At 39.0% G+C, this 19,638-nt stretch overlaps 1 protein-coding gene across 7 annotated transcripts in view; it reads right to left on the bottom strand.

The window, feature by feature from the left end:
* Positions 1-19,638, bottom strand: part of pdlim5a (PDZ and LIM domain 5a) — an 86,556-nt gene that overhangs the window by 2,754 nt on the left and 64,164 nt on the right. For all 7 annotated transcript variants that reach the window (XM_047381883.1, XM_047381884.1, XM_047381885.1 and 4 more), the window contains 4 exons: positions 11,809-11,891; positions 6,171-6,372; positions 3,175-3,355; positions 2,029-2,149 (listed from right to left, as the gene is read on the bottom strand). In XM_047381883.1, the coding sequence (XP_047237839.1) occupies positions 2,029-2,149; positions 3,175-3,355; positions 6,171-6,372; positions 11,809-11,891 (587 nt within the window). The remainder of the gene's footprint in view (positions 1-2,028; positions 2,150-3,174; positions 3,356-6,170; positions 6,373-11,808; positions 11,892-19,638) is intronic.

Here is a 19,638-nt window from a genome sequence, read left to right as displayed (position 1 = left end):
AGCATTGGTTATGGGCTCTGCTAATCTGGCCTTGAACAGGGGACAGAAGAAAAACATTGCTAAAAGGAATTCATAAGAAGTCCCGTTTAAAGTCACATACGAGACACAGATAACATTCAAGAGTATTGTGTCTTGATCAAATAAGGCAAACATTTAACTATAACTAGAAACATCCAAAATGCAAAAACATAACGCTGCATATCTCCCCGACAACAGCTCTATGCTGTGGTCATGCTTCCTGGGGATGAATTTGGGCAAAAACAGGAAGGCTGGTCAGAGTTAACAGGTATATGAATTGAGCTAAATACAGGGCAATCCTGAAAGAAAACCTGTTTAGGCCTGGAAGAGACTTGAGAAAGATGCAAAAATGGACCTTCCATCTGAACCGAGATCCTAAACTTACAGCTGAAACTACAATGGAATGGTTTAGATCAAAGTGTATTTAAGTGTTGGAATGGCCCAGTCAAAAACTAAAGCTAAATACAACTGTAAAGTTTTGACAAGACTTGAAAATTGCTTTTGACAAACATCATCTATTCACATAGACTGAGCTGAGCTATTTTGCAAAGACAAATACATATTGTTCACAAATGTTCTCTAATAAACCTCTGATTTCTTCACATAACAGCTATATTTATATTGAGATTAAATTACACACTAATGAATTCTGTTTATTAAAGAGGTGACTTATAAAGGCACTAGGTTGCAACAGATTTTTTCAGGGTATCAGAGAAAAAGGAGCTGAATATAATGCATCCCACACTGTTATACGAGTTTATATTTGTAAACAATTTTTTTCCCTCGTATATAACCTAGAATTGGTTCATCATAATACTAAATCACCCACTAATTCTAAGATGATTTACATTTTAGAGAATATATTGTTCGGTTTTTATAAACAACAGCAAAAAATATGGCAATCTTGAAAAAAATAAATTGATTTTATGAAAATACTGAATATAATATACTAAACAATTTCAGTCTTTATTTTCATAGTCCTTTGAATATAGCTCCCAGTTTTTGTTCACGAGACATAAAACTCTGTCTCCTGTACTATTGCTTAAAATATTATTATTTTTTGATTAAGCTTTTATCTAGAGTGCCTGAGGTTGTCCTGAAATCTCAATAGTTATGTTGCCATAGGCTTAGAGTGCTGGAGGACACACTGACCACCTCTCCTTACTCTGCTTATTTCTCCTACTGCTCTCCAATAATGCATTATCTTGAGTTATTGTTGTCATTAACTTTATGTTCACTCTATTTTTTTATATAGACGTTACACTAGGCTCAGTGTATCACTGCAGCTTCCTGGTATTGACTGAGCAATTACTACCAATAAGTTCAGGTTCTCTGACTACAGATAATACACTTGTCTCTGTCTTTCTGTGTTCAACCCTCTCTCCTGGACAAAGCAGTTGAATGAGCTATTGATGTGACTGACTTTGTTATGTATTCTGTTTTTCATGGCACATATTTTGATACTGACTCAGTAGCTTATATGGTTGGCAATGTTTCTTTCATAGATGAAGCGACTAAAGCAGCTTTTGCTGCTATTAACTCTTTACTTTTTCTTTAACAGAGGGTACTCTTGGACTAGTGATTTTATGTTTTGTGTGTGTATTTTCTGTCTTTGCAAACCCCCAGCTGGAGGTTTCTTCATGTTAAAGGTGAGTTCTCCTTTCCACTTTTGCCACATGCATGCAGATTATGAGGGATTGCTGCAAAGTCAACTTTGTGATTAAACTGACTGTCCAAAGAACTTTGTACCAATCGGAATAATGAACTTGACTGCACTGTTTTATACCAAGTATCTAAGTGGAAAGTATGCAAATAAACTTGAATATTTATATAATCTTTTCTATACTATGGATTGAATTGACCTTGAGATTACATTTGTTGTGAATTGGCACTGTATAAATAAAAATGGAACTGAATTGAATAGAGTCTTAAAGTTGCTGAAAATATTTCACTTGGATGAACGTGCCAAAAACATAGCACAAACGTTGAAGTTTTACCCTTTCTACTGACCTTGCTCACAGTAAGGTTCTCCATCCTCCAGGTGGAAGGTGTTGTTTCTGATTGGCTGCTGGCAGGCAGCACACATGAAGCAATAGATATGCCATGTTTGTTTCAGAGCATTAATCACCTCCTGAATATAGAATGTAAACACCGGTTATAGTGTGGGACATAGCTCAGATGTGTACACAGATGGGTATAGATATAAATGCTAGAGAGACTATATTACTTTTTTAATAAAGTGTCATAGAGAATAATCAGTGGCATCAATGATTTTCTGCAAGGTAACAATTGAAAAATCTTTTCAAGACACCTCCCAATATTGCCGTTTTTACAAATGCAGTCGCATGACCAGATTTAAAATTAGGCTTCCTGATTATTTTCCCACCTTTAAACTGTTAGAACAAGAAAGTCGGTGGGCCAGAGTAAAATGAAAGATTAGGAGAACAGGAGTGAGAAAAACAGGTTAACCGGGAGCCATAAGCTGGTTGAAGATGTGTGAGAAATAGAGGCTTGAAAGGATTGAGGTTAAGGAGGTTAGAACATGTGAGGGATAAATGTCAGAGCTGCTCTGAGAAATGTGAATTCAGCTTCTCTGCACTTTGCGCTCAAACCACACCTGCAGTCTTTAAGGCCTTTAAGACTAATTCTCCTAACTTCAGAGCATATACTGCATTCCTAGGTTTCTTTCATGGTCACCATAGATATTTCAACTTAAAAGTTTCAGGATAGAACGCAACAGTCTTTTCATGGCAATCTTTTGATGGAGGGAGCATTTTTAAATTTTAGAAACTCTTTAGTTTTTATTTTAAAGTATGTGATAATATTTACCTACAGAGTAAATTATTCCAATAGAGACTGAGAGAACATCTGTAGCAAAAACAGCAGGGTTGAGTTAAGGCACAATGCAAGTTAATAGAGTTAATGGAAACAGAAACCCCAGGGATAAAGGAACATGCCTGGTTGAAAACTGAAATTAACAGGAACTCCACATTTAAGGTTGTCCCATTTGAGATTTTCTTTGTTGTAATGTTAATTTACAATGCTGAAATGTTCATGTTCATTAGATAACTGACATCCAGGTCAAAGCATCACATATTTCTTGACATTTTCAGAGACCTTTTGGTCTCCTTTTTATTTGTAAATACAGCCACTTACCCCCAATATCTTGGCCTGACAACGGCTGCAGGTCGGGGCAAAGAACTCCTCATAGCAGTGTTCACAATACACAGATCCCTTCTCTTCCACAAAGCCTATATCTGCCAGAGATGTACGGCAGTGGGCACAGTTAAATTCATCCTTGTGCCACGATTTTCCCATTGCAACCAAAAAAGGTCCTCTGAAATAAAACAAAAAGGATAGGTATAAGTTTTAAATCCTACTGCATAGCCCTCTCCATCCCTTACCACCCCTGCTATGGAAGTAAAAACCTTTAAAAAATAAAATGAGCTTATTTACAGTGGCATAATCACACATGAGATTTTTCTTTGGTTCTTTAATAGCGAGCTTTAGGGTGCTTTATGCTTCCTTATCATCCTCATCATTGTTAGTGGTAGAAAAGTAAACTTGGCTCCCAGTCACACTCATTTTTTTAAGAACTTTAAACTGAACAACTTGAAGTGAGCACAGTTCAAATTTACATAAAGGTAGGAATGGGTACACTTTCTTACTTGTAATGATTGCTTTTCCCCTCACATTAAACTTGATCATAATGTCTTATTTTTCACTTTAAGCATAGCAATATGAACTGAAAGCTCCTGCAATTACCATAAAAAAATAATATCATGAGATAGATTAGGACTTTTTTTGCAGCTTGATATCGTTGTAACTGCACTTTCCAGGTGGGTTTTAATCTGCAACAGAGACAAAGTGAGGAAGCTGTCACTTCAAATTTTTCCCTCAGACATGATATACAAGCAAGCATACCCGACACCTGTACACATGTTGTGTTTAATTTACATAAGTTATGATTTTGTTAGGTGATATAATTAAAAAATCAAGGTTTTGTTAAAGACAAACACTATCCTCATAATACTTATGGCTGCATTTACAAATGTAGTCCTAATGGACCGCCTTTCAGTGAAAACTTCAAACAAATTTTATCTTCTGGAAACCTTAAACATGAGTAAAAGCAGCTGTTTTTGGAATTTGACCATTAAATAAAGTACAAATGATTTGATGAAAGAACACAGAAAATATAAAACAAATGTAAAGAAGCTGACATAGGCCAGGGCGCAACTGTTTTTCACTGACAGTTCATTGCGAACGTAAGTTCGTTTATTATCACCTGGCCAAACTAAATTTAAAACTAGTTCTTGTCAAGGGTGAACTGGCACAACATTGCCAAATCTTTGTTTGTGACAGTTTCAGTTGTTCTGTACTTTTCATCTATTGCACTGTTGATATATTGATATCCCTTCTAAGATTATGCTATAGCAGGAAAAGTCTCATTAATTTTTAGTCTTTTTATACCAGGGGTTCCAAAAATATGGAGGATGTTGTATGTTCTAAGGTGCATCACAGCTGTGCACTGTCCGTTATGTTTTAGGTTATCAACGAGCTGGTAAATAGTTTCTGTTCTCTTTAAAATAAATATAAGAACACACTTTAGAAATCCAAAAATTTTATACACATACTCTGCTTCAGCTTAGACAGCACCTTGGCCCTGTCAAGCCCATATCTGATGATTAAATAAAGTGAGAAAACAAGGAAGCCCAATTCACTGAGAACAATAGGTGTGCTTATCTGAGCCTCATCTGACAGCAGCCCAAGCTGACAGCTGTTAGCATTTGGGCAACCTGATCCTTGGTACCACGCAATGTTAGGTGACACCGATAACATTCACAGATAACATTCAGGTCAGGGCAGTCGGCTACCGGAAAATAGAGAATGTACGCAGGAGAGACAAAGAAGAAGAAATTTGACTTTATGGTTGCCTCTTCCTTTTAGCTCAGTTGTTGAAGAAAGAGTGTTTTGGTCTTTCTTCCTTTGTCCCTTTACAAATCTTACAAGTTGTCTATGCAAACATGTCTAGTTATTGGTTAATAAAGTTAAACTTTACTTTTCAATGACAAGTGAAAAAAAACCCAGTTTAAAGCAGAAAGGGATGGTATCATCATATTGTCGCAATATTTAGCTAATCTGTAAGTGTGCAAGATCAGTTTAGAATTTTAGTGAAATTTAATTCTCTGAGCTCCACACCACAATGTAGAATAGTTCTACAATTTCAATAAAGGATGATTTATTAAAGATGGTTTAAAATTCTAATTTGTTCAAGAGTGAGCTTCCTGTCCACTTCCTGATTTGTTACATGTTATTGACATCACCTTTATATTGATCATCATTGTAAACATAGGGAATAGAGAATTAATAAAACATTTTAATAAAATATCCACACTTCTAGGAAGTAGAAGTCTAATTTACAGAGCATGGATGAACATAAGAGGAATCTGCAACACTTGCTCTTTTAGGACAAAGAAGGATGGTGGTGTAGAAATTCAACCCACTTCAGCTAAAGTAACAAAAATGTTGGAGATTCCTGTTTAACCCATCTATAATATGTTCAGCTCGATTGTACATTTGGGTTTTGGAAAAAAATAATACCTCTTTTCAGCCACAGCCAAAGGAGCTGAATATCTGATTTCTGAGATTTTCTGTTTCAACCAGTTGGCAAATTGGCATGGACAAATTACTGTGTACATATGGACAGGGGCAAAGAAGTTCATACAAACATACTGGATTTCCAAAGCACTAACGTTTTTTGGAACAACTACTTGGGCAATGTTGTGCTACACAAAATAAGAAAACTAAACTGAAAATTTAACAGTTTTCTTTTTAACATTATAATCAAATTTACTGCTTTTACATATATTTACTTCAAAAAGAGAAAAGCCAGGAGCCTGGAGATTTTATTTAATAACCATGGTCTGTTTATTGATTTTGTATATTACTCTCTGTGTTTGGGTTTTAATGATTCTGCTGATGTCTAGCTGCCATTTTTGTCAAAAGAATCTCTACATAATTAGTCATCATTGTCAAAAACTCAAATATGACTGCAATTGTCTCACTTAGAAATAACAGTATACAACAATATTCAAACGTATCGGAAACCTGTGAGCCAAGCGATGTTATTAGTTACAACAGTAGTTTCTAACCTGATCACCATGTTGCAGTGGGCACACATGGGGGTTCGCATCCCAGCAGGAATGTGTTCAGCCATCTGGACCAGGGTGTCCTCATCTTTAGGGTGGGGCTGAGGCACAGGTCGGGCTGGAACAGGACCCCTGAGGACACTGGTACTGCTGTTACCCTTCATTCCAAAAGACGGGGTGATCAAACCACTCTGTACCCCTTGGCCTACATGAGTTGGAGGAAATAAACCTGAAATGTTGCTTTGCTAAAGACACATGTATATACTGGTCCTTCTCAAAATATTAGCATATTGTGATAAAGTTCATTATTTTCCATAATGTCATGATGAAAATTTAACATTCATATATTTTAGATTCATTGCACACTAACTGACATATTTCAGGTCTTTTATTGTCTTAATACGGATGATTTTGGCATACAGCTCATGAAAACCCAAAATTCCTATCTCACAAAATTAGCATATCATTAAAAGGGTCTCTAAACGAGCTATGAACCTAATCATCTGAATCAACGAGTTAACTCTAAACACCTGCAAAAGATTCCTGAGGCCTTTAAAACTCCCAGCCTGGTTCATCACTCAAAACCCCAATCATGGGTAAGACTGCCGACCTGACTGCTGTCCAGAAGGCCACTATTGACACCCTCAAGCAAGAGGGTAAGACACAGAAAGACATTTCTGTACAAATAGGCTGTTCCCAGAGTGCTGTATCAAGGCACCTCAGTGGGAAGTCTGTGGGAAGGAAAAAGTGTGGCAGAAAACGCTGCACAACGAGAAGAGGTGACCGGACCCTGAGGAAGATTGTGGAGAAGGGCCGATTCCAGACCTTGGGGGACCTGCGGAAGCAGTGGACTGAGTCTGGAGTAGAAACATCCAGAGCCACCGTGCACAGGCGTGTGCAGGAAATGGGCTACAGGTGCCACATTCCCAAGACCTGGGCTACAGAGAAGCAGCACTGGACTGTTGCTCAGTGGTCCAAAGTACTTTTTTCGGATGAAAACAAATTCTGCATGTCATTCAGAAATCAAGGTGCCAGAGTCTGGAGGAAGACTGGGGAGAAGGAAATGCCAAAATGCCAGAAGTCCAGTGTCAAGTACCTACAGTCAGTGATGGTCCGGGGTGCCGTGTCAGCTGCTGGTGTTGGTCCACTGTGTTTTATCAAGGGCAGGGTCAATGCAGCTAGCTATCAGGGGATTTTGGAGCACTTCATGCTTCCATCTGCTGAAAAGCTTTATGGAGATGAAGATTTCATTTTTCCGCACGACCTGGCACCTGCTCACAGTGCCAAAACCACTGGTAAATGGTTTACTGACCATGGTATCACTGTGCTCAATTGGCCTGCCAACTCTCCTGACCTGAACCCCATAGAGAATTTGTGGGATATTGTGAAGAGAACGTTGAGAGACTCAAGACCCAACACTCTGGATGAGCTAAAGGCCGCTATCGAAGCATCATGGGCCTCCATAAGACCTCAGCAGTGCCACAGGCTGATTGCCTCCATGCCACGCCGCATTGAAGCAGTCATTTCTGCCAAAGGATTCCCGACCAAGTATTGAGTGCATAACTGTACATGATTATTTGAAGGTTGACGTTTTTTGTATTAAAAACACTTTTCTTTTATTGGTCGGATGAAATATGCTAATTTTGTGAGATAGGAATTTTGGGTTTTCATGAGCTGTATGCCAAAATCATCCATATTAAGACAATAAAAGACCTGAAATATTTCAGTTAGTGTGCAATGAATCTAAAATATATGAATGTTAAATTTTCATCATGACATTATAGAAAATAATGAACTTTATCACAATATGCTAACATTTTGAGAAGGACCTGTAGAATGCCCAGCTAAGGTACTGTAACCTCGAACTTTTTCATATTTTGTCAAGCTAAAGCCACAAACTTCAATATATTTTCTTTGGATTTTATGTGACAGACCAACACAAAGTACTGCATTGTGAAGTGGAATAGAAATGTTTAGATTAAAGGATATTCATGTCTTAGAATGGCCCTGTGAAAAGTCCCGACGTGAAATCCCATTGAGAATTTATGGCTAGACCTAAGAAATAGTTGTCCACAGATACTATCTGTCCAATCTGACTAAGTTGAGCTATTTTGCAAAGAAAAAAGGTAAGTTCTGTCTGCAGACATTCCCTCCACTAAAACTCAGGCACCTGGCTAAACATGAAGTTAAGGCTTTTCATCTCCATACCACAGATGTACATGTTATTGTATGTGTGGTTATGGTGAAAGGTAACAAATGTTACATATGAAGCTGGAACTTAAGACTTTGTGTTATGTTTAGCTCTGTCTCTTGAGTACAACATTTAGTTTTTAATTTTTTGGGCTAGTTAGCATCAGATGTAAGTCATGTGTGTTTGTTAAGGTTGAAGTTAAAACGTCTGTGTAAAAGTACAAAAAAAGGTCAAAATCTTTAACATGTTTTAAATCAATATTGTTTTTTTCTCTCCAAAAATTTCAGCATGTCAGGTTTTCACTTTTCATGTTTCAGCATTTTTGTAAAGCAACCATTATTCTTTCAATAATGTGCTTCAAAAACAAAGTACCCGAAATACCCTGTAATTGGCTTGCATTTTAACCACCACAACCATTTTGTGGCTCTACATGTATCGTTTTACCAAAACCATGCAAACGAACCAGTTCCATAAGCCCTGCAACTCACCTTGCAGTTGAAGTATTAAATGACTCATATTTTCATAAGGCTACTAAAAAAGGGTTTTCTTGTTTGTTTTTGGGCAGCAACGACATTAAAGAGAAAATTGCAGATGGGAAGACACCTTCAGCCATGCCGTGCCATATTAAAAGAAGTTCAGTAAAAAACTTTTTACACCTTACAATTATTTTCTGTTTTTGCTTTTTTGAACACATCAGTGTTTACACTTAGCTCTAATTACTGTCTGGCCTGCTTGCTTCTACACCTGCAGAAACGTTCATATTTGTTTTACCAAAAAGTGCATGGTACTTATGAATGCAAAATGTATTTAGTGGTAAATGTGGCTCAATATAGAACATTTGTGTATCTGTTAACACCTGTGGGTCTGAGTGTGAGCACGCTTGCAGCTTGATATTGTTGTGAGCCCGGGCTCATGCCTGAACCTGAGTGACTCCGGCCCCCCCCCCCCCCCCCCCCCCCCCCCTCCCAAAGAAGAGCAGGGGCGGTCCCTCTGTGGGTGGAGACCGCCCCAGCACCTGAACTTGGTCCGGGCTAGCCCGGGCTCATGCCTGAACCTGAGTGACTCCGGCCTGGACCCCCACCCCCCGCCCCGACCCAGGTCTCCAACGACCCCCATCCTCCCCGGAGAGATGGCCATGTACAAAAGAGGGGCCTACATGGTCCAAACCAGCCCACCAACCAGAGCCTCCACAGAATGAAATAGGCCGAACCCGCCAATGAATTCCAATCCTAACCCCATGAGCCCGGCAACCCCAATGAACCCCAACATGAATTTACCCACAGGGCTGACCCCAACCAGGACACAGATATCGAACACATGCCCCTGAACCCAACCGCCATGAATCCCCTCTCTACAGCACATGGGCACGCCCCCACAGGTGAGTTTCATCCCCGAAAAGCCAACGAAGCAACACCCACACTGCGCCAGCACCCTGCACACAGTCCCTGTGTAGGGCTGGGTGTGGAAACCCAACAGGGGCCCACACAGCACCAAGCACCCCTGCCGCATCCTGACCCCACCACACAGTGCGTCGCGACGGCAAGGCAAGGGTACCGCGCAACACTACCCCAGTCCCTGCCTACAAGCACAACAGGGCAGACACCACCGAGCACCGTGCCCACAACGGAACCCCCAACCCCACACCAAGATGGGACAAACTCACCCAGCAAGAGGTCCCATGCCAGCGGCAAGCACTCGGGGCCGGCGTCCCCCACCATGTCCCCGCAACCACACAGACAGACCACATCACTGCCGCTGCAACAATAGCACAGGGATTATCCAGCTCAGCTCTACCACCGCCGCTCAGCCAATCCAAATGCCGGTGACCCCACATCCAAGAAGAGGACACAACCCCACCCCACCCCCTCTCCCCACACGCTGCAGCCCCCCCACGCCACACTCTAGTCCGTCACCTCGATCCTCCCCCGGACACTGCAGCCAGCAGAGCAGCATACCGCCAAGCCCGCCCAACCATTCAGCCAGCGCCAGCAGCCTCAGCCTATCAGTTCCTGAGCAAGAAACATGCACCAGCCGGGTAACCGGGCCGGGCAGGCCAACCGTTCCAGGCCAAGCACAACCCACCAGCCGCCCCAGTGCAGGCACAAGACATGCTCCACTGCCCCACCCACCCGACTGCCAACTGCAACCCGGTGCCCGGGGCCGAAGCCGCAAAAGAAATTACTGGAGGAAGGCCACCACACCACGCCAAGGACGTCCTGCCAAATGTTGATGGTAGCTGTTCCAGAGTGGGGCCACCAGTTATTAAGTTTCAGGGGGCAAACACTTTTTCACATAAGGGCAGGTTGGTTTTTATAGTTTTATAAAAGCTATCATTATTTAAAATCTATATTCTGTATTAACTGAGGTTATTTGTCTGATTTTAGGATTTATTTGATGGACTAAAACATCTCAATGTGACAACAGACGATATAACATGTGTAAAACAGACGATACTTGTAAGGGGGCAAATACTTTTTGACATTTATAAATAAATGATGTGAATTGTATCAACAAAATTAACAACAAAACAGACAGAACATCAACTCAGAATAAAGAAGTGGAGCACTGACAAAGTCAAACAATTATACAGCTGCTCTATGCATTGCCTACAAGGTATTTTTTTTCATTACTCCCAACAGGTCCTCTCTATAAATATTATCTTTCTGACAAAACAGAGCCACTGCTTGTGTTATTGAGTGAGGTGCCAGGGGCCAATGTGGATTTTTTATGGCCTTCCACTAAGGAAAAACTTGAGAAAGACTGCAATGACCTATTTCATAACATATGTCAAACCTCAGCCATGGAAAGTAAGGCTTTTTCCCTTGCAATTTGACTGTAACAACATTTGGTTTCATGACCATAAAGCAGTTTTACATTAGGCTGGAGGTGAGAGCTGAGGGTTTTTTGTGTGTGCTTGTGTTTGAAAATATATTAGGTTTTTTTTTTTGTTAAATTCAATTCAATTCACTCTTCTTATATTATGCCAAATTACAAAAATATGAAACAAAAGAGATTTAGCTAAATGTTTCAACTACATTTGTATTGTTTGGGGAGTTCGTATAGTTTCTGGTTTTGCATATGATCACCATGACTTTCCTTCTGTAAAAAGAACATAGGGACACCCTACCCAAAATAGCGCTATCAGATTTGTCACAATAATTTATGCACCATTTAACACATTTTATGGAGAATTTGGCAGCAGGAGCAAAATAATGTATTAGTAGCTAAAAGGAACGTATTGTTCAAAATTCCATTCAGTAACTGGGCAACGCACTTATTACACACTAATATCAGGTCAATAAATCATATTTCAGACAGGGTGCAATAATGGCAGCTGGCAATATTTGCAGCTATTACTTAATGGCTTTATGACTAAGTGAAAAAGTAAAAAAACATAAATTATAAATTATAAGTCTATTGTATCCTTATCAACATACAAATAGTGTTTACCATGGTTTGAAGCAGTTCCTTTGATCATAGTCTTGACAACAGCAGATTCATGGGAGTTAAGCTGTGTCTCTTCATTCTCCTCACTGTACAGAAACACAAACAGAAACCACAAATTATCAAAATCAAAAATCTTAAAGTAAAACCTAAACTGTCAAATAAATTCCAGGATTTGTACACCAATAGTACACCTCAAATCCCACACCTTTCACTCTCTGGCAAAATACATTAAGAGAGGAACGCTGCAGCTCCTAACATCTTTGTTTCCTTGTGAGAATTGTATCAACCAAATGTTTCCTATTTACCTCATTTAAAACACAACTGTCTATTCCACTGGAATAATCATGAAAACTATAGGAAGATTCTTCATGTAAAAAAAAATCTCATTTTAAGAAATATTTATTTCTTACAAAGTCAGTTGCACTAATACCAGATTTGAAATCGGATGGTCTTCTAGTAAACTGTAAATGGGTCATTAGTTTTCAGATTATATTCCTTTTGTGATTAAACAAATAGTTCATGTTCAAATGGTCCTTTTTCTTTTGTGCATTTTTACTCTTTATTTTGATTTGCATCATAACGTTTTATGCAGGTAAGAGAACTGCAGTTGTTCTGTCCTAAGAAGATATTTTTGTTGTACCACTGGGTTTTTATTGCAAATGTGTTCATCCTTAATTTAATGATTGTATAAACTTTCTTGCACTCTGCCACTGAAATAATTTGACCAATAAAAACAAACTGAGAGGAGGGGCTCATTTACTGAATATGCTTTTACAACATATGTCGGACAGAAGATGAGAAGAGTTCAAACACAAAGCAGGGTAACACATGCTGTTGTATTTATGTTACATGTAAGCCTTATATTACAAAACAATGTTTAAATCCCTCTGACACAATCTGAAATGTGTGCATGTCTATCTACATGTGTATGTTTTGGAATGCCAGCACACTAGCTTGGGTGGGCTAACAGTCTCTCTCCAGACACATTCCAGCCATAACACATAACTGTGGTCGATGCCAACAGTTGGATCACCCCAACCTTTTCCCTTCGTGTCTGATTATTAGGGAACTCGTGGCAGACAAATGTTATGGCAACTGCAGTCATAGTTACAGTGAGTTGTGTCTGAATGTTTATGTGAGTGAGACAGAAGTAGTAAAAGAGAAAATACTGAAAGTGATGGAGTGAAAATGGCAGAGATTATGTGAATATTATTAACATTTTTTGTACGTTCTATTTCAAAGATACTTTTTCCCTGATCTTCAAAGATCCTAAATAAGGGATGCTAAATTGCTTGCACAAAAACAATTGCACGTGCAATTTTCAAAGATTGTGCATGCAATGGATAACAGGAGCAAAAAGGTGCAGACTGCCCTATTTAAATGAGGAAATTGCTTGTGCTACTGGCTGGCTGCTACTGCCCCCAGCAGAACAAGAGGAAAAGCAAACAAAAGCTGTAGCACTTGAAACATGCAGGGGTTATTGTGCTGCATCATTATGAATGTTTCGGTTTCAGACTTTTTCCTTCTGTTCCATTCTGCTTCTGCTTTTCTGGACTGTTAAAGTTTGTTAACCTTTCTTGTCGCTATTCAAATCACCAGGTTTGTCATCGTAGCCTCTGCCCTGACGAGATTATTTTCCCTCTCTGTTCATTGACGCTGGCCTCTTCTGACTGCATAATTGCACATACAGGCTAAGCTCTGTGAGCAGATGCTTTGTTTGTGGTACGGACAGACCCATTTGGGCAAAGACTACATCCTGCTTAGCCTTTAAACAGAATGTGTCCAGAGTGGTGAGTGCCCTCGGCCATCGGTGTGCACACAGGGCAGCAGGTCTGTGCTGCGTCTGCACCATTGGAGCGCGCACGGCTTGTGAACTGTTTTGCCCAATGTAACTTGCAACGGTTGAAGCTTCGAAAATGGCCAATCAACAGTACCAATAAAAAAGCCAAACATGTCTGTCAAAGAATTTATTAGAGGTTTGCCTCCCTTGAACTTTAATTCTTTTAATTCTCTGCCCGCCGATGTACTTGTGGTTCTCGGTCTCCGGGGCTGGGTGCTTTGGTGTGTGCTGGCTCACTCCCGGTGGCTGCTTGCCAGGGCCTGGACCCCTGGGTTCTTTCGGACCTCTACTCGGGGAGTGATGTGTCCCGGGGTCTCGGGTCTCTGGGTCCATGGCTGGATCTTTTTTTTTTAAGAATATATATTTGAAGAGTTTGGAGTTTATGATAAACAGCTCCAATATTTAAGCCGGAACTTAATATTGAATTTTATTTTTAAAATTAAAACTTTACCTATATTATATTATGGTTATTCAAAGCATAAATAAATATATTTTTAATGCTTGTTTAAGCCCATTGACAATTTAGATCTTTCCTTTGTTGTAATTTCATCTTGAAAAGATCAGGGTTGTTATTTCAATCTTCCCTATCTCTCTTACCTTTCCTTTTTTGATGGAGACTCCCATGCACCATATTTAGTTGCCAGGGTTCTTTCTGGTGGCAACAGGAGTGAGAGGGAGAACACCTAACTTTCTTTAACAGGAAATTAAAATCACAATAGATAAAAAAGTCTAAACTAGTAAATAATGTAGTGAAAACCTATCCATTTGTTGCTAAATCAGGCTATGATGAGTGTTTCCAGTTTGTAGACTATTTGTGCAAAATGTAAAAGATGGAAGAGATGGAAGAGGAGCCAGTGGAAGATAATTTTAAATTATCTAAAGAGACATGGACACTATCAGTATAATTAAGAGAAACAGGACTTTTGTGTGACAAACTAATGGAAAGAGGCCGTTTGGAAAAACATCACTAAATGCAACATGATAAATGAGACGTGATATAAATTAATGCTAATGGCTGTGAAAACTGAATTTTAATTGAATGTTTAGTTAGGACAGGACTCATTAACCCACAGATAGGCTAGAGGCCTCAATGTAAATGTAGCCAAACTATTCTTAAGGCAGGAAATAAAAATACATTTAAAACTAAATCTAGTTTCCTAGTTATATTTAAGTAGTTTTTTGTTAAATAAAAGCAGAATGTAATCTCTGAAAATATAAACCCTAAGAAAGTATTTCAAAGACATCTGATCAAAATTAACAGTGCTGGGTAAACAAGTTACAGCGCATTGACATGAATTGTAACAAATGCACCAAGATGACTGTTGTGTTAGCATTGATTCCAGCTAATCAGTCTATAGGCTGCACAGTCCTAATCTAAGTAGTTAGCCATAGGAAGGAGACAATCAGGCTGCGGAACATGTCTCTTCATTTTAATTATGAGCTAATCATTTTGTTTCATGTGTCTGGGAGCAGGGGTTACAAACCTTTTGTCACACCAAATTCTACTATATGAAGCTAAAGACAAAAACAAGCGGTCCAGTAAGAGGACAGTAAAACCATCATTTTTTACATACATGAAAGAAGCAAAATGATCATTCAATGCCACCCCTTTGCCCTTGTTTCCTCTGGGGTGTGAAACAAACAATTACTAGGTAGGAGATCCATGATGTTGTGGACTTCATTTTCTTCCAATGGCCCTGAGAACCTTGTTAGAAGTCATGGTATCAGTCACTCTTTTAAATACCAGGATATTTTGAATAAAACTCAAGCGGTGTACAGCTGAAAACTGAAAATGTGTCCTCCCTGTGACTTGAAGCAGAATAATGATCCGAAATATATAGCCTCATCAAAACCAGACAAATTCAACTCTCTTCTCAAAATCTATGGGATTAGCTAAAAAGAATGAATGTGCAGAAAAGCACCTCCTGCCCACTGTCAACTACAATAGAGGATGTGCGATACTGTGGAGCTGTTTCACTATAAAGTAAATTTGCAACAGAAAGAACCAAATATTGTAAGTATTTATATTTTCAAGAGTTTTCTATCCAAACTGTCCATATAGATTAGAAATTTGGCACATGAAGGAGCAAAGCTCTTTCCACATCAACCAAATATACCTACAGGGGTTGGACAATGAAACTGAAACACCTGTAATTTTAGTGTGGGAGGTTTCAAGGCTAAATTGGACCAGCCTGGTAGCCAGTCTTCATTGATTGCACATTGCACCAGTAAGAGCAGAGTGTGGAGGTTCAATTTGCAGGGTAAGAGCACAGTTTTGCTCATTATTATTATTATTGAAATGCACACAACATTATGGGTGACATACCAGAGTTCAAAAGAGGACAAATTGTTGGTGCACAAATTGTTGGTGCACATCTTGCTGGCGCATCTGTGACCAAGACAGCAAGTCTTTGTGATGTATCAAGAGCCACAGTATCCAGGGTAATGTCAGCATACCACCAAGAAGGACGAACCACATCCAACAGGATTAACTGTGGACGCAAGAGGAAGCTGTCTGAAAGGAATGTTCGGGTGCTAACCCGGATTGTATCCAAAAAACATAGAACCACGGCTGCCCAAATCACGGCAGAATTAAATGTGCACCTCAACTCTCCTGTTTCCACCAGAACTGTCCGTCGGGAGCTCCACAGGGTCAATATACACGGCCGGGCTGCTATAGCCAAACCTTTGGTCACTCATGCCAATGCCAAACGTTGGTTTCAATGGTGCAAATCTTGGGCTGTGGACAATGTGGAACATGTATTGTTCTCTGATGAGTCCACCTTTACTGTTTTCCCCACATCCGGGAGAGTTACGGTGTGGAGAAGCCCCAAAGAAGCGTACCACCCAGACTGTTGCATGCCCAGAGTGAAGCATGGGGGTGGATCAGTGATGGTTTGGGCTGCCATATCATGGCATTCCCTTGGCCCAATACTTGTGCGAAATGGGCGCGTCACTGCCAAGGACTACCGAACCATTCTTGAGGACCATGTGCATCCAATGGTTCAAACATTGTATCCTGAAGGCAGTGCTGTGTATCAGGATGACAATGCAGCAATACACACAGCAAGACTGGTGAAAGATTGGTTTGATGAACATGAAAGTGAAGTTGAACATCTCCCATGGCCTGCACAGTCACCAGATCTAAATATTATTGAGCCACTTTGGGGTGTTTTGGAGGAGCGAGTCAGGAAACGTTTTCCTCCACCTGTATCACGTAGTGACCTGGCCACTATCCTGCTAGGAGAATGGCTTAAAATCCCTCTGACCACTGTGCAGGACTTGTATATGTCATTCCCAAGACGAATTGATGCTGTATTGGCTGCAAAAGGAGGGTCTACACCATACTAATTAATTATTGTAGTCTAAAACCAGGTGTTTCAGTTTCATTGTCCAACCCCTGTAAGTCACAGCTCTATCTGAACGGAAATACAATATTCAGTGGGCATCAACTCCTCAAGCAGAATGTTGTTGGAAGAAAAAAACCACACTCCATCAAGCCATAATATTAAATATCATTAAATTATCTATTTATTTTGTCCTTTCTAGCATTTTAACAACCTCCATTTCAATTCCTCAGAGTAACTGGCTGATGGCAGATGACAAATAGAGCAGGAAAAAAGATGTTTCTCAGTTTATCGTTTATTAGAACTCATTACAAGGACAGCACTTTAATATTCTCCTCCAATCAGGCAAATTACATGTGAAATTGAATGTGTTTTTAGGTGTGGTTGTAAGTATTTAATGCTGGCCATCTGGATTTCCTGGGCCACACATGATTCCTGTCAGCAGTGAGGAATAATTAAAGGGGAAGTAAAAGAAAACATGTCCAACAGATTAGTTCACTTTTGTCTTTCAGTACGTTTTCTTTTTAGTTTTTTTGCAACCTTTTGCAATCAAACTAGCATAGAACAACCTCAGTTGTATACTACAGTGGGGAGAAGTAGTATTTGATAAGCTGCCGATTTTACAAGTTTTCCCAAATGCAAAACATGTAGAAGTCTTTAATATCTTATCATAGTTGCTCTTTAACTGTGAGTGAATCTAAAACAATAATCCAGAAACTCACACTATTAAGTAATTAATTAGCATTTTATTGCATGACATAAGTATTTGATCAGTAGTTCTTCTTTAAGAAGCCCTCCAGTTCTCCACTTGTTACCTGTATTAACTGCACCTGTTTGAACTTATCTGTATTGTAGATTATATAATACTTCTCTTTAAGACATATCTATTTGTACCGTGTTGGTTTTACATTGAAGTTTATTTTCCTTTAGCTGCTAAATTATGACTTTTGTCAGAAATATTAATGAGGGAAAACAGAACAGATCCCATATTCCTGGGTGTTTACACATGTAAAATAACATGTGTATTTTAGCTCCAAGAAATTGTTTTATGCATCTCATAAAAGTGTGGGTTTCATTAGAGCATTGAACAAATGTTTCATTAACATAGCTGACTGCTGTCCAGCAGATCTCCCTCGCCACACAACAGATGGTCTATAATTTAGCACCATGATATTCTCTGGATGAAATTCAGTCCTCATATGCACACTATACCATCAATGTGTGGATATTCACACTCATACTATGACAAAGTCATCCGTTTATTTATACAGACACCCTTTCCAACACACACATGCAGACCTTTGATTGCTTCTTGGTCTGGCTGTGTCCAGTTGTTTCCACTGACTGATGACTGATCTCTCTGAGATGCTGCCAAGTTGTTTTACAGTGACCACAGAATGTTATAGTAGCAATGAACTGCCGCCACACAGACACATGTCCAGTGTCTTGTGGTGCTGGAATGGCTTGAATAAACAGACTTTTCACTGTCACGTATGGCATGCTCTGTGCAATTAAACCTTTATTTTGCTGCTGGTTAAAAATAGGTGTTCATCTAAACATCATTCAGGAAATGTATGAAAGTAGTAAAACTACTTTTTGTAAGCAAACAAGGTATAGCTTTGCACTTGAACTTAATAGAAGGTACTATAAACAGTGGGATGACATGAAATGCAAGAACACTATAGAATATGAAAGAAAAAAAAACTAAGCAAAAACTTTAACTCTAAGACAATATACACCTCAAGAAAAAACAAGCAAGTGAACGTCATAAGTTAATTTATTTATTAAATCACTCAGAAAAAGAAGGAATAGATATAGAAATAACTAAATAAAAAAACTATAACATCATGCTCAGATCACGCTCTTCATGCTCCCAGTGCTGAAAGATACTAGGAAAACCTGCAATGACAATTTTGTTGCAATTATCCAAAATCTTCCTCACCCTTTTCTTTGTGCTCCATCATAACAGTTTTCCCAACATTTTCTGTAAGCTTAGGCATTAGGACCAACAAAATCAGTAACCGGTTTAAGCATCAATAGCAGTGAAAGTCAATCCAACCAGATGAATATATTACTTGCATGTAGAACTTATGGGATTTTACTTAAAAACATAATAGCCTACAAAAACTGCATAAAAGAAGTCATTTGTGACTGCAAAGTCTCACACATTGATTTTTGGATTCTGATTGTATATATTACACTTCCTCTAATGAAACTGTTCTCATTTTGTTGCTCCTTGAATGTAAATGTTCAAAATGTGTAAAGTAATAAATAAAATAATTTTCAAAATTTATTTTCTATTTTACATGTGCAAAAACAATAAAAGAAATTGTGATTGTAATAACTTGCAGTTGAAGTTGAATTATCGTTTTTAAAATTCTTCTCTGTGATTGTAGTTTGTTGAGACATTCATATGTATGTTTACTGTAAACAATATAGAAAAAAGGGAATAAAGAGCAAAGCTCAATTTAGTGTAATTGTTCTTTATTAATCTTAAAGGGATTCATAATGTAATACAGTCCATAAAATATTAGGTTGATTACCGGGAACACTCTGAACCCCTGATGATTGTTTCATAATGAAACCCACTCAAATACTGTGGTGAATTAGCACACTCTGTTTACTGTGAACAGTGTTGAACAAGTT

This window comes from Girardinichthys multiradiatus, chromosome 12 (assembly GCF_021462225.1).
Source record: "Girardinichthys multiradiatus isolate DD_20200921_A chromosome 12, DD_fGirMul_XY1, whole genome shotgun sequence".
In the NCBI taxonomy this organism is placed as follows: Eukaryota; Metazoa; Chordata; class Actinopteri; order Cyprinodontiformes; family Goodeidae; genus Girardinichthys; species Girardinichthys multiradiatus.
Note: the sequence above shows the minus strand (reverse complement) of the source record. Positions and strands in the feature narration are given on the sequence as shown.